This window comes from Centropristis striata, chromosome 17, assembly GCF_030273125.1.
Source record: "Centropristis striata isolate RG_2023a ecotype Rhode Island chromosome 17, C.striata_1.0, whole genome shotgun sequence".
NCBI classification, from domain to species: Eukaryota; Metazoa; Chordata; class Actinopteri; order Perciformes; family Serranidae; genus Centropristis; species Centropristis striata.
Window position 1 is genome coordinate 12,954,341 of NC_081533.1, and position 25,229 is coordinate 12,979,569.

The window sequence follows — 25,229 nt, forward strand, 5'->3', positions numbered from 1 at the left end:
GCCTCCAATACCACTTGTATACGTGAAGAGCCTTTAATTAACAGTGTCAGAGAAACTGTAAACTTACCCAAAGTTACGGTTAAAGTTCATGTAACCCTACATTATGGTCCAATTCATAAAGGTTGTTGCTTGACCAAAACTGAAGGAGGAAATGAAAGGCGGTGGAGACACTATACTTAAAAATTGTTTTAGTGTCTAAACATGAGGCCTTTAGATATTATAACTCAATCTTAAAACCAATTTAATTACATTAAACTGCAGTTAAATGGATCCCAGAAGGCATTAAAATTAAAGAAAATTGCAAACTATGAGTAATTGACTTGTCAGCATTCAAAGATAGTCCTTAAATGCACATTTTCTTCAAAACATGGTTTTCCATAAAGATGCCCAACTATTAAAAAAAAAAAAAAAAAAAAAAAAAAAAGGTTCAGTTTAAATTCTCCCAGTGGTTTGATTCTTTCAGAATTATGATTTTAGTTCAGTGTTTGAGAGGTTTATTGTATCATGTCTCAGGTGGATGATTCGGTGGTGGCCCAGAACATGCATGAAACCTTGCTAGAGGCCATGAAGGCGCTGAGCGAGGAGTTCCGCCAACGCAGCAAGTCTCAGTCGAACTCCGGCCCTGGAGGTGGCGCAACAGCTTCTAACCCCATCAGTGTTCCCTCCCGCCGCCATCATCCGAACCCTCCTCCCAGCCAGGTGGGCTTCACCCGCCGGCCCCGAACTGAGCCTCCTGGAGGAGCTAACGGTGGAGCCGGGGTCAGCAGTGCCAATGCCTCTCCCACCCCACGGCATAGCTTCCCAAGGTCTCGTACTGCCAGTGATGGAGGGAAAGGTGATGATGGCATGGCAGGGACCACACCACTCCAAGGTCCGTGCTCCAGCCCCTCCACCAATGGCTCCTGCTCCACCACCCCAATCCTCAGGTCAAAGTCAGCCCGTTCAGCCCCCACCACAACTGCAAAAACACCTCTCGGGTTGATGCGATCCATCTCCACCCCGGCGCCGTCCCCTGCCCCAAGCCTCTCCTCCAGCTCAGGGCATGGCTCGGAGTTTGGAGGCGTGACATCTGCTGGTGCTGGTCAAGGATCTGGTGCATACAGTCGTGTCCCCTCCCATCGTGCCTCTGTCTCAGGCTCACCCAGTGACTACGGCTCTTCAGACGAATATGGCTCTAGTCCTGGGGACCACACTCTCCTCCCCTCTCCAAGCCTCCCTGGAAGCTCTGTTGGTAGTGCCGGCAGCCAGTCCCTTGGGGATGAGGGAGCCAACTATATCCTGATGGGCCAACGTAGTGGCGGTGGTAGCAGCAGTAACCAAGGGAACGTGACATCCAGCTCCATGCCAGCACCAGGAACACCAGCCTCAGGCTCCCAGCCGCAGACCAGGAGAGTGCTGCGCCGCTCCTTCAGCCGTGAATGTGAAGCTGAACGTAGAATGCTGAGCAAGCGGGCTTCATTACCCCCTATGGCCCTGGAGAGGCTGGCCCCACGTCAGCGCAGAGCAGAGGAGCCAGCAGATGAAGATTCAGCAGATTATGCCATCATGTCCAGGAGCACCAGCCGTGAGTCCTTTGCCTCCACCTCCTCTTCAACGCAGAGGGAATCTGTCATGGGTGCTGGGTCAGTAGGGGGAGGAGGAGGGTACTTGGATGTGGCGGGTGAGTTTAAAAGTGAAGGTGGAGGAGGAGCAAGTGGTCCAGTGGACAATGGGTACATGTCCATGCTGCCTGGCGTCACTCAGCCTCCAGCGTCCCTGTCCCAATCTTTGGCTGTGTCCGTCCCAGACTCAGATTCCAAACCTGCTGATGACTACATGGCCATGACCCCTAACAACAGCGTGTCCCCACCACAGCAGATCCGACCTCCGCCAGCTTCTGATGGCTATATGATAATGTCCCCCAATAGCAGCTGCTCCCCTGACCAACGTGGAGGTCTGTCTGGAGGGGCTTGGCCGGGCAGTGGTAGTGCAGACAGCAGGGCGGGCAGTGACTATATGAACATGTCTCCAATCAGTGCACGTTCTGTAAATGGGAGCCCTCCACCTCCTGAGCACACTGCTCATTTGGAGACCAGTTCTCAACAGCAAGCCCCCAAAATGGTGTATTCTTACTATTCCCTTCCCCGCTCATACAAACATAACCCCTCTGCTGGACACTTTGACGATGGGCCCGGGCGAGGCAGAAGGCCCAATGGGAGTTGTAGTAGGGGAATGGGTGGAGGTAGGACAATGGGAGGGCGTCAGGAGCAAACAGCAGTAGGCAATTCAACGGTTGGACGCCACCTGTCCCTCTCCTCTTCCTCATACTCCTCTAGCTCAGCCAGCAGCGAGAGCCTCGGGGACAGTGAGGACCGAGCTACCCAGGCAGTGAGCACCATGACTGGGGGAGCGCAGTCCAAAGATGGGAGTAAGCTCCAGCAAAGACGGGGCAACGGTGGATTGTCCAAGCAGGGTAGCCATAGTAGGAGCAGACCAGTGAGCCTGTTTGTCGATGTATCCAAGGCTAACACCCTTCCGAGGGTTCGTGAAAACCCCCTGCCTCCAGAACCTAAGAGTCCTGGGGAGTATGTAAGCATTGAGTTTAAGGGGGAGAAGAGCAGCCAGACTGGGGTTGGAGGAGGGCGTGGCAGAGGTCTCAGGCACGGCTTATCACTGCCTCATGGCTCAAGCAGCAAGCATCCTCAACACAGGCCCACTTCCTGCTTAGGAAACTTTATCCCCCTCTCCCGTAGCCCCTCTGCCCCCATCACTCCCCCGTCTGCCTCTGAGTATGTAAACATGGACTTGGGCCCTTCTCCGTCCCCCTCACCCCTCTCACTTACACCATTAGTTTTCCCCTCTTTCCACACCCCTCCCACGCCACCAACTCTTGCTCATGCCCCCAAGGCCTGTGATGAGGGTGCTACAAGCCCTCGTGAAGAGGGGGCCAAAGTGGCAGAGGCCCCACTAAGGAAAAGCAGAGAAAGCGTCCCATCAGTGTCGGAGTCAGAGTCCCCAACATCCTGTGGAGACTACACAGAGATGGCCTTCAGCTTGAACAGCAACACCGTCCCTAGGTCGTCATCCAGTGTCTCCCCCAAAGCCCCTTCCCCCACAAGGACTGATACCTCTGTTCCAGTGCTTTCACGGGGTCTAGACTTCCCCCTTGCCAAACCCGGACCCAACCCAGACCACGGGGCTAAAGTTATCCGGGCCGACCCCCAGGGACGCAGGCGACACTGCTCAGAAACCTTCCTTGCCTCGCCTTCCCTCCCAACCTCTACCTCTACTTCCTCTTCCTCCACTGCCTCCCTTTTTCCAGAACACGCCCAAGCTGTGGCACGCCGGCTGGGCTTTGAAAACATGCTGTGGGGGAACGGTGCTGTGACTGATAACCCCACCCAGTTTGCCCTCCCTGGACAGCAGCCCCTTCCCACAAACTCTCAGACTTCGTCCACAGAGCAGGGCCTTAACTACATAGACTTGGACTTGGCCAGCAAAGAGGGCCCCCATTTGGGCTTGGATGGACCCTCAGGTAGCCAGGCCCCATCTCGCCTCTTCTCTGTGCTGGGTGGAGGTTCTGGGGTAGGGGGAGTCAGTGCTACAGTCGGCAGCAGCAGCAGCAGCAACAGCTCAACGCTCAACACTTACGCCAGCATCGACTTCTACAAATCAGAGGAGCTGCGAACGCACCAGAATGGAAACAAGGAGGGAACAGGTAAGAGTTTATCCTTTTTAAAACATATTTGTTAGACTGTTGGCATCGTCTTTTGCCTTCACACAAACACACTCTCTCCCTTTCACTTCCTTCTCGAACTCTGTGACATTATTCAGATGCAAAAGAATATTTTATTTCAGGATAATCCAATGGAGCACATCCTCCCTTTCCATCTATTCTAATCAAACTTCACCTGGCGCCAGATTACAATGTAGACACCAGTCTGACTTGTATGACTGGCTGCATAATCCACAATATGAAATATTGATCGACTGCTCTGACAATTCACAAATACATTTCCTTCTCTAAATGCATATGCACGCTTTACTTTCTGTGATAATTTAGGGCGGCAAAGGCCGGATAACCTATTGTAATGTCAATGAATATAGATATTCTGGAAATGACTATTGATCGCCTCGAGGCTTCTTCTCAGTGCTAGACCCCCACCTCAATTCAGTTTTTTCTTCCAGTGTTTGGGTGCAGATTCCGGACACGGACACATATATGACAAGCTGCAGAGTCCTTGTGCTCCAACTGAGCCATTGTTTTCCAATAAGAAGAGCTGTCGCAAACAATTTGCCACAGTGCCACTCTTTGCAAGGAAAGCATTCACACTTACCATTAAAGCATGAGCATAACATTTCAGAAAATAGTCAAAAAAAGCTTTAAATTTGTTTTGTCAGTCCTAAACCCAAATATATTCAGTGTAATATGATATAAAACAGAGAAAATCAGCAAATCTCTGTATGTCAGACGCTGAAAAAGCATTTACTGCCTAAAAAAATTACTTTAACGATTAATCAATTATCAAAATAGCTCTCTTAATTGACTAGTAGACTATTTATTGCAGCTCTATTGAACTTTGAACCCTGTTTTTCTCATTGACTTGACGACGACATCCAATGCAACATGAGAGGTAGAAAGCAATGGAGGAGAAAAGTGATTCTTCCATAAATCACATTTCAGACTTTATGTTGATTTAATGAGTTTCCAGAACCCTAAAACTTTAAAATGCTGATGATGTTATGAAGGAAAATATGCAAGCATTGAAGTGCGGTTGCCAGGTTTGTAAATATGGCTATAAGAATATTGTTTACAATGATTTGTACATGGCTCAATCCAAGCAGAAAGCTGTGGTTCTTTCGTTTGGCTGACAACAGGGCTCCTTTTTTCTGTGGTCACATATTAAAATGCATCCACAAAAATCTGCTTTTTTTGTCGGGGAGGGAGGTCAATAAGGTCAGATGATGAATTTTCTTTGTATTTCCATTTTTCCCTGCTGTGTGGGGCAATTCTCTAGCGGTGGGGGACCACTGCAGCTAAACAATGCCTCAACTAGGTCACTGTGAGACGTTTCCTCATAGAAAAACATTCTCTTTGAGCCACTGTCTGCACTAAATTGGCCCGTTAAGAAATAGACGCCTGCAGTTTAAGCAGATAGAGAAGCATTTAAATGGAGATGTGGATTTATATGCATCAGTAAAACACTCAGTAGTCCAACCTAACCTTCCACAGTGGGGCTCTTGTGATGAATGCATCCTGCCAAGCCTTGTTGTTTATGTAGCCCTGCTAGCTTCCACATGATTTGTACCGAAGGTTGTGTCAGACTTAAACCTCATGGGTTTCTGTGGTGAACACTTCATACCCGGGCTGGATTTAATGAAGAATTTGAGGCATTAGCAAAAAGTCATCATTGGATCTTGTGGCTTGTGCAGCACGGCTGAGCTCAACAGTTGGTTTTTATATATTCCACATATGGAAATGAATCGTCCATACGTCTCCGTGTTGGTTTTATTGGGGTAGTGGAGGCCATGTTGGTGGAAGCAGGCAGTGTTGCTGGGTGTATTTTAAATATAAAAGCTCTCAGGCCACCACAGTGGGACCATATGGGCTCTGGCTGCTGAGTATGTCAGCGGGGCAGCGTGGGGGAGAATGTTACACATTGGCTGTGAATGTTGAGATGGGGCCAGTGTTTCACTCACACAGCTCTCAAATGCCTCTGTACAGTGTTCCCCCTGCTTTCATCCCTCCATTCCGCCTCCCCCTCTTTCCTCCTCCAATAAATGATCCTTTTGTTCGAGTGTTTTTGCCGCGGTGGGCTGGCAGGCCTCAGCAGGGCCGAGCCCCAAGACTGGTGGACTCTCCTGAAACACTTTTCTCCCGCAGTCCATAATTTGCGGCCTCTCTATCTTCGCCTTCTTGACTCTCTTCGCACCTTATTTTCCTCTTTACAGCCGCCTTTGTTTTCTGCCTTCGCACTTATTCATCCTTCCCCAATCTTTGTCCTCAACCGACATGCCGTCTGACAGATATTTGACATTCCTTCCCTCCCTTCTGTTCACTACACTTTCTGTTGTGCTACATTTTTTTTCGCCAAAACCTCTCTTGTCTTTCCGCCTTCCCTCCTCCTCCTGTTCACATTGTGTTTCACTCATCCTTTTTAAATGCTTGCAGAGACGCTCAAAAATAGCTTTCAGTTCGACGTTGAGACGTTTTCCTTTCGCAGAGCAGAAAGCAACACGAGAAAGACGTAAACAAAAACAAAAAAATGAAAAGCGAAAAGACAGAGATGGTGCATAGCGACCAATCTATCCGCTACGATAAACAAAATACAGTTTGGAAACGATTAATTATCTTGTCTGCGTGGATCCTGTGTGCTTTTTTTAAGACTTCTGCTCTGCTGTAATTACAGGGATTTTTTCCCCTCAACAGGAACCAGCTTGTATAGGAGAAGAGTGTGTACGTTCAGAGCTGCATACTTTTGGCACAGAGACTAAATTTGAACATCAGTAGTGGGACGTGTGCCAAAAACAATCTGATTTGACACTGTTATGTAATATGTAATGTAAAAATAACCTCATGATTTAAATAATGAGGGAGAACAGGGTGAGCTATTTCACTCCAAATAACGTCTTTTTAGAAATCAAAATGTGACTTTGTCCCCCTTTTGGCAAACATTTTAAGGCTGCGTGTCTTTGAGTGGAAACTACGAGTGTGTGTGTTGATGTGTCTGCTTTTTATGAAGTTCAGCCAAAGTGTGATGTGGGTATTTTTCTTAGATGTGTGGATCTTTGCATGCGTGTTGTTGTTGTTTCCCTTTATAATGTTATGTGGTGACCTTCAGCAGAATCGAGGGAAACATTAGTTTATGGAGTGGAGAGGTTTTCTCGGGACAAAATGTTAATTAAATTAAATCCGTCACCACTCCCGCAGTCTCCTCCAGGAAAATCACGTGACAGAATTTTATTACCCGTGCTTCCAGCTGTCCCTTAACTTTATTTCTTTACCATCTGGAGGAGGATGCGTGTGCCAGTCTCAAAATAACCTGTAGCCCTTTTAAAAAAGCTCTCCCTGGGAACACGCTACATACAGGAAGAAGGTTTTAATGGGGAGATCCGTGCATATCCATACTGTAGACTCTAGCCTAGATGCTTCTGGAAACATTGTTGTTGTTCACAGAAGTGAGACTGTTTACATTTGTTTACTGTTGGCTAATTGGGCAAAAGTCATGCTTAACTGACTAAATGGATCAGTATCTACAATGTGTGTGTGTATAGAAGCTGCCAGAGTAAATAAAGGACTCCACGAATACATTAATATGCCATTGAATGCACAAAAAATTATATAAAAAATAAATGTAGGCATTAATTATTTGATCAAATTTTATATGTCTTTTTTTAATCTGCTTGTTTATTTATTTACCTTGGTATTAATCACCCTATTTATTTATTTATTTTTAATTTTTTAAATTTTCCTATTTCATTTTTTATTTTTTTATAAATACCACAATATTAGTAATATTAATTTTGGTACACTTATTGGCATATTCATTCATTAATTAAAATCATTTTATAAATAAATAAATAAATATATATATATATATATATATATATATATATATAATATTTTCTTTTTCTTTTTGGCAGCTTCCATCCTCCATATATGTGCCACTGCCTCCTATTTATACTCTTACTTTTTGCAAATGCTTTGTAGTTTATCTTTTATCAGTATTCATAACCTGTCAAGATCTTACAGATAAATGTTATAAATAGATTTTCTCTTGTATTAATGCAGTGTCTTTTAGATAAAAGGCCAAAAACTATGAAAAATGAATTGTCATTTAGTTGGATTTCAGTATAGTTAGGGATAGGCGGTATGATACAAAATTTTTTTCACTGTTTATGTCATTTTATATAGTAATAGTGATTTATAATGTGACAAATATTCTTAAATATGTTTAAGATGCTGTTTCAAGGTAAATAAACCATTAAAATAAGATTGTAAGATAAACGTTTATCATTTCAAAGTAATTTGTATTAGAAATTATATCTATGTATACAAAAAACATCAGAAATAGCAGAAATACTAAAATATAATTGAAATATATCTATACTGATGTTGTGGTTGTGGTGTAGCGGCACCAATAAATGCAGTTTTATTGGTAAACTGCTGGACTTCTCGGCCCAGTTGGCAGCCGGTCGTCACTTCCTCTGAGTCTTAGGTCATCGGGTCCACGAAGAGGTAAACATACTTAAAGTCAGTCAGTGGAGCCACCTGGAACTCACACACAACAAAGTCCTTTTAGCAACCAACACCAGTGTAATTCACTCCCAGTCCCTCCAGCTGTCTGAGTTTCACTGTGAATGTTGGAAATGAAAGACAGGGATTGACAATTTAGTAGATAAAAAAGACTTAATAAAGGATAAAGGTCTTTTATTGGCTGTTCTCAACAAAAGTAAGTACTGAGTCAGATGATCAGATAGGTTGTAAACAGGCCAAGTTTTTATCCCCAAACCACTTTATTTGGTGTTGAAACTGAACATGAATGCACTTTAAATGTCAATCTATTTATTGCACAGGTGCACACAGCTTTGGTAAGTATGATAGGATAAAGTTAAGGCCAAAAGGTAGAGATTCCTCCAGATAAGTTTCTATCTATTTAAAAGAAACATATAATAACACATCAGCATCATGAACTTGGTGAATGTGTTAACCCTTGTGTTGTATTAGGGGTCAAAATTGACCCACCACTATGTTTAACAGCAGAGGAAACCCCCTTAATGATCATTTTTCAACTTGAAATTCAATGACTTTTCCTAGAATGACCCCAACATGAAGAAAAGACATTCTCATACCTCAAAAAACATTTTAAAAAACCATGCACGCACATACACATGCATGCTTGCTAAAAAAATATGTTTACACCTATGCAGTAGCTTTAGTAATAATAATAACAAAAAATAAACCCTACTTTAGTAAAACCATTATTACAGGTATGTTGTAATAAAAGTGAGTTGATTCCTATGATTAAATCCATTTTTTCTAAAAACCTAGATATTCACAAAGTTTGTGATAAATGTTGTTTCTTCATGCAAAATAGTTTTGTTTTTTAAAATGCAACTAAGCTGCTTTATTTAAGGGGCATTTCTGACCTTTAGGACAAGTTAAAACAACGCAAAGGTTAATATTAATGATAGGAATGATAATCAAGGCTTCAAAACAGTTGTCAGTTTTATCCAGATAAGACCCAAGATGTGATAAATCAAAACTATTGTTTAGTCATTTAATTATTAAACTGACTATTTAATGAGGCCATGTTGTAACAACACACTCATACATTCATTCCTCTGCACAGAACACACAGTTTTCTCATGCAGCTGACAGACTTTTCAGGCTGGGTGTGTAATCTAGGGCAACACTAGGTTAGGCTAACAGCTATAGTAGTGTTATGTAAAACACACCCACGTGGTGAATGGGACATGACCCCCGACGGTAGGGTGAGGCTCAGGGCGCTGTGTCTGTGTGTGTGTGTGTGTGTGCATTCAGTTGCTTATCTGTCAGGGGGGGAGTTTTAACCTGGTTTTTGCAGACTGAGCTCCAGACTGTTTTATAGACTGTTTTAGGCTCTCAGCACAGTGACACACAGCTCTGCTCACATTTCTGCAGAGTGTCAACGCACACAGATGTGGAGGACAAAAACCAAGATCAATATTTATCTTTTAAAAAATCCACTTTCTTTTTATTTTGGCCGTTTGAGATTAACCAGACAAAGCTAAGAGACCAGCAGCGATGTATTTGGTTAAAGCTGGGTAAAGGCAATTTCATAATAGCAAATTTTAAGTACGTTTTAGCCTCCCAGACTTTTCTTATGTAATAGACTATATGGGCATAAAAACCAGGACAAGATGAGAGGTACACCCCTGCTTCCTATGATTACATAATCCGTGGAAGATGGAAATTAGCTCAACTTTCTCTGCATTGCAACTCTTACTTCATTAGCCTAATTACAGCCTTACACAACTGATTTGCCCTCACGGGAAGATGCAGCAAAACCTGCGTAGTTGCATGAGGACAGCAGAGAGGCCTGGGTCCATTTCCTCGCCAAAAGCTACATTTCTGTTTATCTCATATTTTCCCAACACATTTAGACAGGTTTCCCTGGAGGAGGATCTTTATTTTGGGATGGTTTGTTTCTGTTAAAGACGAGAACGTTTAGTTCTCTGATGTCCGGTTCTCTTTGTTTGGGTGGTCTGTTCAGGGAGTCACCGAACTCACACCGCACATAGCAACAACTCGCCTCTGTTTGGGTTTTTCAAGGAGTGCTGAAGGTTGTGTGTCCGACTCCACCACACACATTTATTAGAGGACTCGAAGGCTGAGATGTTTTTTCCCACTGACTTCAAGCACAGACCATGTGATGAGGTCATCTGCGTGCGCCGTGGCAGCATCGACTCATTACGGGCCCTCGCCTCTGTCCAATTAGGCGAAACTGAGGGCTCGAAGAGTAATCTGAGTTGAATGCTAACACATACACACACACACACACACATATACAGCTTTGTGACGGATGATCGAGCGGTCACACACACCGCTGTGGGACCGCACATGGAGACACTCTTGACTGGTGAAAAGTCCCGGAGAACTCTCTTTATTCACTCGATTTATTCTGCTCTCAGCTGAATGCAAAACTGCCGACAAACCTGCATGAGCCAGTAGAAGTCTGTAGTGCAGAAATGGAGAATAGCCTGCTCCAGCTTTGGAGCGTCACCAACAATCTCTTTGCAGCCACATCTGGCGCCATCATGGAGATCCACTGGAGAGTTTTGCTGCAGTGTCAAAACAAAGTGTTAAATATATAACAGGTGCAGTAGAGTATGTTTAGTATGTTCGGGGTCAAAATGTCACTATTTGTTATGTAACAGTCTGTTTTTATTGAAGAAATTTCAGGTTTTGCTTCTCCTGCATAAATATTTTGCAAGTGCACGAAGCCTATAGGGTCTATAAAGGCTGTCTCTCTTTTAACATCTTTTAACACAACACTACCACAGGGCAGACACGTAAGCCCCTTTCATAGTGTGGTCCCGCAAATGTCCCGCTATGTTGCCGTAAATATCTGTGCCAGCTTTTCACCTTAGAGCGTTCATAGTGATCCCAGTTCTAATAGGCTACACAGTTTGGTCTGTAGCAACATGTGTTCACTTAGCAGTCTCCGTTTGTTTACATAAGCACCGGACACTCTGTGCATAGTTAGTGATGCCGGTTTGTCTATGATCAGCGGCGGACACCACGTGTACAGTTATCATGCCGGTTTGTTTACAATAAGCACCGGCACTCTGTGCATAGTTAGTGATGCCGGTTTGTTTACAATAAGCGGCGGACGCTGTGCACAGTTAGCAACGGCGGCCGCAGTGAACAGTGATTTGATGACTGTTGGACTGGGAGGTGTGTGTTAGACGTCACTCGCGACGTCAAATATCCCGCTTCGCCCCGATGGCCCGTTCATAGTGGTCCTGCTTCCAACAGTCCCACCAATTTTACGCCTCTGTGACTACCTCTTGAGGCGAAAAATTGGTGGGATCACTTGATCCCGGCATCCTGCTTCGGACCCGTTCATAGTGGAGGCGAGACGTTATAGAGCTGTAAATGTCCGGGCATGAAACGGCACTATGAAAGGGGCTATAGAGACACACAACCATTCACAGTCTCATTCACTCCTACGGGTAATTTAGAATCACCAGTTAAAACTAAGCTGCATGTCTTTGGACTGTGGGAGGAACCCGGAGGGCCCGGAGAGAACCCATGCTTACATCATGCAACTACATGCAAAGAGCTGCAAGGCAGAATTCGAAACCGCGACCCTCTGGCTGTGAGGTGAAAGTGCTAACCACTAAACCACCATGTAGCCAGCAGGTTCACATGGAAAACATGCAACTGTTGCATGTAGTGCAAGTAGTTGCATGTGTGTCGGCATGTTACCTCAGGTACAAGCAAAGCAATGACATGAGATCAGGGATGAGTGATACGTAAATTAATTTGGAGGCTTATCAGATATATCATGAGGAAGTTCATTACAATGGCAATCATTCACCAGGTTAAGGGCAGAAATATGGCTGCCATGTCATAAAGTAATCCACCTGGAATGTGCACCTGCATGCTGGAGCCAAGTTCAGAATGTCTGCAACCCAACTTTTTCCCTTCTTCATCAGCACCTCCACATCATTTAAGTGAATGAAAAGGTTGCATTGATTCATGCAGCTGGAACACGGCCTCATTGTGCAAACGATCAGTTTACATTAATTACATTCAATGATGGACGACACAACCTCAACCTCGGACACAAAATCGATCAGATGTGTGTTCGGGGGAATATCAGTTTCCTGACATAAAGTGCAAATCTCAACAAGGACCCGTGTTATGTTATCATGCAGCTGTTCACTCCAGTTGACTTCTCAGATCTGGGAAATCAAAACAGCACTAAAAAATAAAATGTATCTACTTTTTTTAAGCGGGGTTAATGGTGTCATTTAAAGGGATAGTAGTAACTCTTGGCTTCATCAGGAAGTAATGTCAGGACCTCTCTCTCTCTCTCTCTCTCTCTCTCTCTCTCTCTCTCTCTCTCTCTCTCTCTCTCTCTCTCTCTCTCTCTCTCTCTCTCTCTCTCTCTCTCTCTCTCTCTCTCTCTGAGTGTGTGTGTATTGTTTCAGTTATTGCCTGAGGTCCACTCCACCACAGACATAATCTTCCATTGACTTCAGTGTAAGGGAGAGGAGGAAATGGGTGGATTTGGTTCTGCACAATGAATAGAGACTAAATCTCTGCTGTGTGCGTGTCATCGTGCAGTCTTGTGCACTTGTTGAACCTTCACACACCATCATCTGTAATCACTATTACACCCAGCACTGTATATTTCAGTCTTCTGTCATTTTTAATGGAAATTTTTCCCGTATGTGCGTGCGTAATATTTACCGCCACTCCTGCATATTTGCCTCCATACTATTACTATTTGCCTCATTTCGACGGACATCAAAAGGCCTTTTCATGAAGCGATGTTGACACTCAAACATTGGCGCTGGACACGGATGAAGATGCTTTTCACGAGAGAGGGAAGATGGATGTTTGAAAGACAAGGAAAGGATTAGTGCTGGAGAAAGAATAGGGATGATTGACAGGTGGAGAGCAAAGGGAGGAGGTGTGGTGCATTTCCAAAGTGTAGATCAAAACTCATATGTTTCATTATTTGGTTAGTTCATTTGAATTACTATGGTAAATTAAGATGTGAAGATATTCCTGAGCCAAATTCCTGTTAGGAAAAAACAGCAAATCCAAGCTTAAAAATGTGATATTTTATAGAAAAAACTCAACATTTGTCATTTAAAATTCTGCGAAAAATAAACATTTTGCACTAACTAGATCCTGAAAAAAACACAAAATTCCATTTTTTCCCCAAATATTCACAACACTTGTTGTATAGATCTTATTCTTTAATTTTTCAGAAATGAATTATCTAAAAATGTATGATATTATATATGTTTTATACTGCATAAAAGACATTGCGCAGTTCTCTCAACATCTTGCCATGACTGTGCTGTTTCCATACAGGTGCAGGACTTATATCTTGCAGTGAAAAACAAGCATTAAAAAGAGAAAGTGGAGTGGCATGGTTTGATGTCATGTGTTTGTTGCCTTGGCAATCACCAGTGAAGAAACTCATTCACTCGTCTGCTCTGACGTCTCTCCATCTCTCGGCTTCTCTCACCAGCCTGTTATCATCCGGCTGCCTTTGTTTTCAGTCGCTCATCTTCCCAAGACCTTGACCAGGCTGCACCACCCATCTCCCCCATATATACACGCCCATTGTTGCATCTTTCTGCTTGGTGTGTGTGTGCTGATAGTTGCAGAAAAGTCCTGTCTGTTTGACGTTGACGGCATATTCACGAGGTCAGGGTGACTGTAGCAGCAGCAGCAGACCTGAGTGGCTTCATTCTTGAGTTTATCACATGTAGAAGCCTGAAGGGGGACAGATGAACCGATAGGACAAGGTGTGTGTGTGTGTGTGTATAATTCCAGTAATTCCACACAGGCGACGGGGGTTCAGGTGTTGCTTCCGATAATGTGACAGACTCCACAGTATCTCTTACATACTCACGTAACACACACACCTTATCTATCAATGTTTTATCAGTTGCTGCTCAAACTAACAAGTTAAACACAGATGTAAAAAGTTATTGTGAAGTCATAGCTACACCTGTCAGGTAAATAAGGGCTTATTCAACAAGGTGAGGTGTTCAGGAAGTCAGAAACGGGTTTAAAACTAAAGATTACACACTTCTCTGACTGCACAACCCATACTGGGTTTTTTGAGCCCATATCAATATTGGAGAGGTTAATCTGGTGTTTATTTTCTTGCTGTTTCCTGGTTGTTTTGTCTGTAAAGGTGACGTCTTTAGATCGCTTGTCTGGTCAAACCGACAGCACTAAAACCCAAATACACAATCTGAAACAAGCAACGTTTGTCATTTTGGTTTAATCATCTAACGCTGAATTTGCTATCAGCTGATGTTGTTTAACCACACGGCACAAAGTTAACCCTGAACATGCATTGTTTTATTGTTTCGGATCACTTAAGAGTTGATTATTAAAGAAAGAGGGAGATCTCTCTTTATGCAAACTTGTTAAAAACAAGCAAAATAGTCATAGTAATAATATAATAACAATTATAATGGAATAAAAACAAAGAATCACAATACTCTTTTCTGCAGAAATTTAGCAAAATCACAATAATTGTTAATAAAATAATAAAAGTATATAATAAATGAATATTTCATGCCCGAAAAGGACTTTTGTTTAGCTTTTTTATTTAACATATTTTTAAACTACTAGTGTTATTACACTGCACAAATATGAGAAAATGCACTCTATAAACTGTTAAAAAATTAGAATTATAATAAAGTATACAGTAGAAATATAGAGTATATTTCCTAACAGTATTTTTATTTTATTTTTTAGGATCAAAACAACCTGTTTTTTCACATTTATAGCAAAGATTTGATGCATTAGGCAGCATTATCTGCATCCAAAGTGAAGAAATTATGTCTTCATAATAACAGAGCTGCTTCTGGAGGAAAAAATGAATCATAAGGAGATTGACAAGCATATGCCTGGATTAATTTTAATTCCCTGTGATCCCTTCAATCTCATTTTTGCTTTTTAAAATGCATAAAATGTCTTAATTGGAGCAGCTTGCTATGGTTTTATTGGTTTGTCCTCATAGATGAACTGCTCTTTTTTCAGAAACAAATCCGTCACTTACCCCTGTGCCTATTTGAGGTTTAAGTGCCTTGCTCAAGGGCTCCTCAAGCATGGATCTTTCCTTTTGTGTGTGTGTGTGTGTGTGTGTGTGTGTGTGTGTGTGTGTGTGTGTGTGTGTGTGTGTGTGTGTGTGTGTGTGTGTGTGTGTGAGGTGTGTGTGTGTGTGTGTGTGTGTGTGTTCTGGTGCGCTGCCTGGCCAAGCGAATGATAATTAGGTAGTAAAACGTCGTCTAATGACTCAGTACTCTGGTCATGTTTTGACTGACTAGTGCCTCTTTTACATGCATTTGGCACACACACACACACACACACACACACACACACACACACACAGAGAGAGAAGAACACAGAACACAGCAGCAGGGGAATGAATTGTATTGGCAGCTTGGTCAGTCAAAGAGGCGCCGTCGGACTAAGTGTGTATGTGTGTGTGTATTTGTGTATGTGTGTATTTGTGTGTGTGTGTGTGCTTGAAGACTTTAGCCATTGAACTTGTCATTGGATGAGACAGAAAAACACTTGATCACCTGTGCATGCTTGCTTTTCAATCCGGAGCTCTTTAGTTACGTTAAAAAGCTTCGATTTATGTGCACGAATACAACGTTAAAAAGCTTCGATTTATGTGCACGAATACACTAACATAAATTACACAGACTCACACACACACACACACACACACACACACACACACACACACAGACTCACAGAAGGCTCAAGTCTGTGTTGCTCTTAATAAGAAAAGCTGAGACAGATCCTCCAAGCCAATCACCTTTCAGGAAGCAGGGATCAGCCAAAAGCTCCTCAACTAATGGCCAAAGTTACCTTCACTGACCTGGCTCACACACACACACACACACACACCCTCTCTCTTTTGTCCATACTGTTTTGCTCATTCTGTTCTGAACAAAGCCCGTCTGCCCCACCATGCGATCTCCAAAACCTCTCTTTCTCCTCCACCTCTTCCTGTCTTTTCTCTGTCTCTTGCAAGACTCTTTTGTTTTGTTTTTTTTAACTTTCACACCAGACTTTTTTCTTTTTCTTTCCCATAATCATGTCCCACAAATTCAGGAGCTTTCAGTTGGGCGTGTGAGTCGAGTTTGTGAAGGTGTTTTCTCCTCAAATGAATGAATAAATGAACGTCTTGTTGGGTCGCTGTGAACTTCTATAATATACACATGTAATTAAGTTGGATCAAAGAAAAAATAACTTCCAGTGGATGTCTAAGTTAAGTTATCGCTGCCAAACAGCATGTTGTTTTAGTTTAAAGACTTAAGGCGAGGCTCCTGCTAAAGCCTGAATGTATCTGTCATGTCTGCAGAATGCATACTCTGTTAGTTTGAATGCAAGATGTATTGCTTCGTCAACTTGTTTGTGTGTTCGTGCATTTCTGTCACTTCGAAGTAGGAATAGTTTGACATTTTGGAAAAGTACAGTCAATGACTTTCTTGTTGAACATTAACCCTCCAGAAGCCCTTCGAATTCATCCTGAAGGCGAATATTTAACGTGTGGTTCGGATTTATTGAAGTGGCGTTGTATTTATACATACAGTCATGGAAAAAATGATTAGATAGTTTTTTTTCAATTTCTTGTTCATTTTAATGCCTGGTACAGCTTTTCTTGATAATAACTGAAAATCATTACCAAGAAAACCATGGAAATGTCTAGATATCAGCTCTGAATGTGGCCAATCACAGAAGTGAACCTCATGTAGGGCTGGGCGATATGGACCAAAAGTCATATCCCGATATATTTAGCCTGAATATTGATATATGATATATATCCCAATATTTTTATCGCAAAGTGAGAGCAAATGTTCAGTCAAAGTCAAAGCCAAATATGAAATGTCACAAGTAGTTTTATTGAAACCATTTATTTAAGTGAATATAAACACTGTATAACAGGAATATTTTTAAAAAAATCAAAGCTCCATAAATACACATTTAAATAAAAAAAAATCTTACATAAAAATAGCCTATGAAATAAAATAGGCCAATCTTTTTCCGAAATAAATATATTTATATGAGAAAAGAATAACGAACATTACAAAAAAACTAAATATGACAAACCCTAGTAAGGGCAGCATTTATATATAAAGAAATAAAGTAAATTGAACTATATCGATATATGCGATATGGTCTAATTCCATATCACATTTAAAAATATATTGATATATGTTTTATATAAATATATCGCCCAGCCCTAACCTCATGGTGCCTTTAAAGTCAGTAGGATTCCTCCTCCGCTTCCTGCAGATACCTGCACCAAATCTCACATCAACCCATTCAACAGTTGAGATTTTTCAGTCTGGATGAACAAGTTACACTGACACTTTCCTCTGCAGTGTGTACTGTATCTTCCCCTGTGTGTGTGTGTGTGTGTCTCCGTGTCTGTATGTACATGCCTCTGAGATTGTGTGTGTTAGCTTGGCGGCGTGCCAGCTCGCTGTATGAGTGTGATCCTGGCTACAGAGCGCTGATTGTGCGCTGTGGTATGGGATGTATGCCGGGCGCTGCCTAAAAGAACTGAGCAGCCACCCACCAACCTACTGGGGTTACTGAGGGCACAAGAGGAGGAGGAGGGAGTGTTTCACACACACTCCTTTTTATTTGTCCGCTTTTTCCCCCTCCTCCTCCTCCTCCTCCTTCCTCACACTCTCCCTGGAAAACATTTGGGCTTCTCTTTCTGCTTTATTTGAGTTTTTTGTGTGCAGTTCTTCTGACTCCATGTTGCTTCTTTTCTTCTCCGTCTGTGTCCCACGTAGATGTATTTTCTAGGGGTGGGCAATATGGCCCTAAAGGAAAATCACGATATTGCAGGCTATTTTTGCGATGACGATATTCTTGACGATATTAGGAAATACTTAAAAAGATATAGAAAATATGATTTTTTTTTTAGTCTGTATAAATAAAATCTAACATGTAGTTTGAAGTGAAAATCTCAACAGTTGCCAAATAAAAAAAAATCGAAGAGTATCAGCAATAATAAAAATAACCATTTAGGGGTTCTGGGGGCATATTTTTAATGAAATTTTGTAAAGGAGAATAAAGGTTCTTGTATGTTTTATTTAAGGCATCTTATTTTGATAGTCTTCTTGTAAATTATGTGGTGGATTCTGTTAACACGCTGTGCTCTTATTTTGAAAGCTGCATGTGTTTAGCGAGAGGGAGTAATCGTAGCTTTTTATGATTAAAACAACTTTAACCACTTCATCAAGAAGTAGGAGCGTTGCCAATATCATGATATGCATTTCTTTAACCATAAAAAAAAAATACAGATATTATCGTGATCGATACGATATGGCACGCCCCCAGTATTTTCTCTAGCGCTCTGTCTCAGATGATCGTCTGACACCACCACAGTGTTTCTCCCCACGTCTCCACCATGATCTGTTGTGCGTCTGACTGTGTGTGCGTCTCATAGGATTCGTGGGCCGTGGCATCACTCAGCTGCTACTTCTCTAACTGGGTTTGTCTGTAAAGAGCTTAGCGCCGGTGGGCGTTGGAGAGCACTAAGCTGATTACCGTCTGCTAACGAGCCACTTCTCACATGGAGACTGCGTATGTGTGTGTGCACGTCTGTTGGGGTATGATGATGTTTGTTTACATGGCAGCGTGTACACAGACTTACGTGCGGGGGTGTGTGTTGTGTGTCGAGCCGTGCCAAGGCCGGATGGATCAGGTGGAGGAGGGTCAGGGGATGAGACGACGAGGTCAGAGTTGATCTTTTCGGGGTCGGCTGAAGTGCTGACGGAGACAACAGGGTGAGAACCCAGCTAAGACTCCTGCAGAGGGGGTCAAGTTATTCTCAGAGGAGCTGACATGAAATCTCTTTTTTTTTCCAATTGGGCTTTGCAAGTAAAGCCCTGATCTGACTAGACTGTTAGGACTGTGCCCAGTTAAGCCTTTTTAGAGCGGATGACTGTTTTAATGAGCCTTCGCCTTTTGGGAAGATGGAAACAGTCACAATATACTAAGGCCCTCGCCTTCATTTTTAAATTTGAACTAGAGGGGGGCAATATATATCGTCTACGATAATATCAACTTTGTTTTGATGATATGCAATTTCACATTATCGAGTATTTATAATATCTCAAAAATAAAAAAACAAACTGGTGTTTATTTATTTAATGTCTCTACATTGAAGTTTAACAGGGAGTCTCTTGAATGCTGAAGTTTAAAGAAAATAAACAAGCGCTGTTGTTCTGAAACATTGTGTCCATCCATAGATGTCCTGGTAAGCAAGAAGAGTCTTAACAGCTTTTTTTTTTTTGCTAAAGAAATCACATTTCAAAGGATGTCGTCAGATTATTGTTATTGGAGTTTTTTTTTTAAATAGTCAAAATTGTTTTGTTTTTTTGCCCATATCGCCCATCCCTAACTTTAACTCAAGGTTGCCAGTTTGGGATCCGAATATTAGCCGTGTTTTCATTGTTGAAAAAAATTGTTGAAAAAAAAGGAAAGACATGTAAATTAAGGTGCGTTACCATTAACTGGTTTGGTGCAAATAAACAAAGCTAGAGGTTGTTGCTTTAGCATTGGGACTGTAATCCTACAGTAAACAGTAAAAGAGGTTCTGAAAACATAACAAGTTGCCTTTGCCATATAACCCACAGTGTTTCCAACAAATAGGCTTTACTTGGGCGGGCCGCCCGGCTAAATTTGGCAAACCTTTTTAGCATATCATCAATTTGCTCATTTAAGCTTCTGCTGATTCAAGTGCGACACATAGTGGAAAAAATTGGTGTCCTGGTCTGGTCCTTTATTTGGTGGAATATGAAACTAAATAGGTTTAAAAATGGTAAGTGAATAAGCAAATAAACTTAAAAATAATAGCAATAATTATATACAAAAAATAATTAATGTCACTTGTAAAATCTAATATCTCAAGCCACTTCCATGCATAATAAGATACTTTAGAATGTGCATAAAAACTAAAACAGCTACTGTCATCAAACTGCTGCTTTACTATTATAATAGTAATAATAATTATTATGCATTATTAGTACATTATTCATGGCCTGCGCACTGCAGAGCAGCAGCAGCAAACTCTCCACTCTAAACTCACAAAACATTGCAGCATGTACCTCTGTTTGAGTATTTCTTCTTTCACATCTGTGTACTGCCTCAAATATTCCTAGACTAATCCAGCTTGCAGACATTTTAATTAACTTAGTTGTAATGAGCGACAGGTGATTAAATTTGCCAGTGACAGTTGTAGGTCGCAGCTCACAGAATCGACTCTTCAAACTTATTAAGAGGACAAATAAAAAGGCTTTTACTAACTTTTAGTAGAACCAGAAGCAGTTTGCTTACCTGTCATACAGTAATGGCTGAATTTATGAGTTAACGACAGGATAGCCTGGAGTAACCTGGAGGCAGCATGCAGTTCCTTTTATTTTTTTTTGGTGTGTAAAGTGAGAAGTGAGAAATGCAATTTAACAATTTGTATTTGTAGCTTTAGCTACAACGGATGCTGCAGCTTGGGGTTTGCAGGACTTTCTGCAAAGTGAAATGCGAGTTTAGAAATTGTTTCAAATGAGAAACAAAAGGATCATGGGACCATCTGTTAACATCATACATATTGCTCAACTCGAACTGCCTGGAGGGAAACTATAGACTAAACACACAAGCCTACACTCCAGTTACCTAACCGACACATCGAGCAGGGTCCACATTCTCTGCAGCTCTGTACGAACTGACAAAGAGTCAAGAATGTCATTATAGAGAAACAACAGGAACGTTTTCCAATGTGCATGCAGGGACAGAGAGGTTTAGATTACCCCCGACTCAAATATACATGCAAGTATGAACAAAACTCAACATACGGCCCCCTGCACACTTTCCATAGTCAAGATCGTTGAAATCTTCTGCGTGGTGATTGAGAGAAAGAACAAACAGTCCTTCGACCCGCCTTATGTAACTCATCAGTGCAGATCGAATGAAGGAGCCGTGATGTTTGCTCACCGCTGTCATTATTGGCCTGAGAACGGTCGTTAACCTTTAGAGTGCTGCCTCACCTCGACGTCACCTCGGCGTCAGCAGCACCGTTAACCGGGCCTCAGTGGTAGAACTAACAGCTTCCTGTGCTTTGCAAGGCTTTCTTTATTAAATTGGCCAAATTGCTGTGGGGCACATGGTGTGTGTGTGTGTGTGTGTGTGCGTGTGCGTGTGCGTGTGTGTGTGTGTGTGTGTATATGGGTGGACTGACTGGAAATGGTTTTTTGGGTTTTAAATAGATTTTTGGATTAGGGGAGACAAGTCTGTAACCTGTAGTGCCCAGCCATTAGCCCAAATAGACCGAATAATTCATCAGTTAAATATATTTATTATTTTTAAATGACTTTTTGCTCTCGGTGAAAGATTGTCCTGCTATTACTTGAAATTTGTGGTCATTTTTAAAACAATTGGTTTGCAATTTCACACACACACAAAAAAAAAGGTTTCTCATTTCTGGCAGTTGACCGTAAGCCAACTAACACTCAAACTCTTTAACTTCACTGAAAACTTCTCTCCAGCTTTTGTTTACCCTCATTATAAGCATATAATTGTATGTTCCAGGCCTGGACAGCTATTTTCTAACCTTACACCTCACAAAAGAATGTATTAGCCTCAACCTTTTCGTTAACTTACTACTGAAGGTAGCTAGCATGCTAACGTTTGTAGCTTATGTTAAAGGTGACAAACACATGGTTTAATCCATACTTGGCTTGTTTTTTTGGGGTAGCGGTAAGGCTAAGAAAACACTTTGAAGGCCTAGCATCACTTTAAATTGAGGCCCATGCACACTCTTTACGCATAGTTATAGTTGTCGAGGTTTATGGTCAAAAGACATAGGCAGTTGCTGCCAACTAGGTAACGTCACTGTATCCCAAATCGGACACCGTTCGGCTGAGATTCTATCAAAATTTCACATTAACTACTAATATAAATTATCATGTTATGCTTCCAATTAATTAAATGGTGTGAAAGTAAAGTCTTACTTCGTATATTTCGAACCGTATAATGTTTTAACCGTGTACGTTAGCCTCAGGTTTACCAGAGTCGGCAAAAAGGAAGCTAACGCCGGTAAATTAGCAGTGTGCTAACTTTATCCCAAATCAGACACTAGGATCTCAACACATCCGGACCGTACTTCTGTTCTTCACAATAAAATACAGTAAAGTAAATATACAGATGTACTCATCAGAGTTACTTTCGTATCGTAATTAGACATGTAAATCTCCATATACATAAATTAAATTTCACATGTAGATTGTTATATATGTATAAATCAATTATACCTACACTGGTGGTGGTGGCGATCTTATTCAAAATGACCGTGAAACACTGGAAAGTGCGGCATTGCAGATGTGTCCGATTTGGGATACAGTCTCTATATCTTACGTTAAAGATGACAAACACACGGTTTAATCCATACTTTGCTTGTTTTTTGGGTTAACGGTAAGGCTAAAAAACACTTTAAATTGAGGCCCGTGCACACTGCATACACATACTTATTGATGTCAAGGCTTATGGTTGAAAGACATAGGCAGTTGCTGTGTGGTTAAAACCTGTCGTAGAGAAAGAAAAAATAGACGAGCTGCGTGAAGTCGATTTGCTTCCGTGGTCAGTGCAGCAGCTTCAGTTTTTGTAGTGGACCCGCCGCTGAGGCAGACGTGTATTTTGGCCATTAGTGTACAGTCAATAGACGTGTGTGCTCCATTTGATCTCGCTGCAAACACCCTGTAGCTGCAGAGGGGGGGAGCGGAGAGAAAACTGCTTAAACTAAGTGCTGACGGCAGGGATTATCACGGCTGAACCTGTGGTGACCTTGTTCCTGGAGGATGAGTTGTGATAGGAATCCACAAGACAAATAAATGTTAATAAGAGCATCATATACAGCTTACTATTACACGTATTGTAATCACTGTTGAGGCCAAACTTGAATTCCATCCCAAGACAACTTGCAGCTGTGGGCAGTTGTAGATTCAGCAGCGGTGCCAAGCTCTTACCTTTCATCATGTTTGCCAAGATTTATTTTTCTTGCCACTCAAGTGCCAACTTTAAATTACGTGTAAACCACGCCCCATAGTAGCATGAATTCCCGCACCAGTGTTTATATTTCTCTACATTTAAATGAGCATCATGTTTGTGAGTCTGTGTGTGTTTGCCTGCGGTGTAAACTCAAGCCGTGCACACGCTGCTGGCTGTATGCTCGTGTGCCGTTTATGAGCATATTTTAAAATGTTTGTGTCTTTTTTGACTTGATGTTCTCTTCCTGTTGCCCAGACGAAGACCATCACTGGAATCTTCAATTATAAACCCCCACACTACACCTCTCCACAGCCCTCAACACAATGTTCTCCTCCGCTTCGGGCGTCACAGCGCCTCACCAGAGCATTAAAAGCCTGGAAATCGTCAGAGGAGAGGAAATTAAATGCGCGCAACTCTCCCGTCTACTTATTAGTCATATGTGGTCAAGAGCAAACAAGCAGAAAATAGCATGTGGAAGAGACGGCGAGTCGGGAGGGGTTGCAAATGTGCGTGCACGCTCTGTGTTTACCGTTTATGCTCTTGCTGAATTTCATTTAGCATTAATGAAATTGTTTGTATTCATGACCAGTTGTCATCCAGAGGAGCCGAAAAAAAACGTGGCATGAGTTTTTGTTTGCACGTGTTGTGTGCGAGTGTGTTTTGTAGGTGTAGAGGAGCACGTGTTTCCGCTGCGAGCTGATGATGCCGGAGCTGAGGGCTTTTTAGAGTTCAGCAGCAGAATCTGAATATGAATCATCACCTCCTGTCCAAAACAACACACACACACACACCCACACACGGAGCGCGAGTGATCGTCCGTGCGTCATGGCGCGGCTCATTTACATGACGTGTGTCCACTGGGATCTTACCTGATACACCTGTGTGACTGAGAGAGTATGGTTACAGTGAAAAGTACCACTTCACGTCCCTTTGCATGATGTGAGTGTTTGTTCGGCTGCTCTGTGTGTGACTGTGTGTGTGTTTTCTTCTCCAGTCATAAGCTGTAGTAATGCGCTTGTGCAGCCATGACCCAAGCCAGCTACCACTGTCGCCTCACTGCCCAGCTCTACTCCACACACACACACACACACACACACACACATACTCATTTCCCAACGGCTTGCGGTGCATTGACTCATACATTACGCACACGACCAGCGTGTCCTGTTATTGTGCCATCTGACACTTGCATCCAGGCCTCCGTTTAGGTCCCTTTAACTGCCGTGCTTTTTTCTGACGTTATTTTCTTGTTTCAAGACATTTTTATCCATGTCAGAACAACAACTACGCACACAGAAAAGCTTCTTAAAGGAGCCTGTTTACTACAAATCAGCCCTGAATGTGTCCAGTTTTGCAAACTCACACCCACAAAACTGAGCTAACCCGTTACCCCCATTATGTCCAAGTCAAATCTGGCACCGCCCCGATCCGGTAATAAAAATCCTGCTGCCCAATCCGTGATTTAGAGCAGGGGCATCCCTCTACCTTTAAAAAACTCCTGAAGACCCAGCTCTTCAGAGAGCATCTTCTCTCCTAGACCACATGATAATTCTACTCCTTAAAGAATTGTCACTAGCACTTATTGATGCACTAATAGCTCTTATTGCACTATACCTTCATTGTTTGCTATTATTCTTCCTGTAAGTCACTTTGGATAAAAGCATCCGCTAAATGACTAAATGTAAATGTGATTTCACAGGCTACACAGTCACTTACTTCAAAGTTATTTTCCATCACTTTGCTCCTGTAGCTGTTAATAGCCATGTTTCCATTAAAGTCAAGCCGAATTTTGAAGCAGAAGTTTGAAATGCGGCGTTAAAGAAAATGCGAATTAGTGACGTTTTCATCAACTGGTTTAGAGCAAATAAAAAAAGCTGCATAGACGCACTTTGGTCAGAAGATGGCAGTGTAATGTATTGTTGGAGGCTAA

The 25,229-nt window shown here is 42.3% G+C and overlaps 1 protein-coding gene across 1 annotated transcript in view; it reads left to right on the forward strand.

The window, feature by feature from the left end:
- Positions 1-25,229, forward strand: part of si:ch73-335l21.1 (insulin receptor substrate 1-B) — a 55,773-nt gene that overhangs the window by 13,913 nt on the left and 16,631 nt on the right. The window contains exon 3 of the mRNA XM_059354610.1: positions 514-3,697. Coding sequence (XP_059210593.1) covers positions 514-3,697 — 3,184 coding nt within the window. The remainder of the gene's footprint in view (positions 1-513; positions 3,698-25,229) is intronic.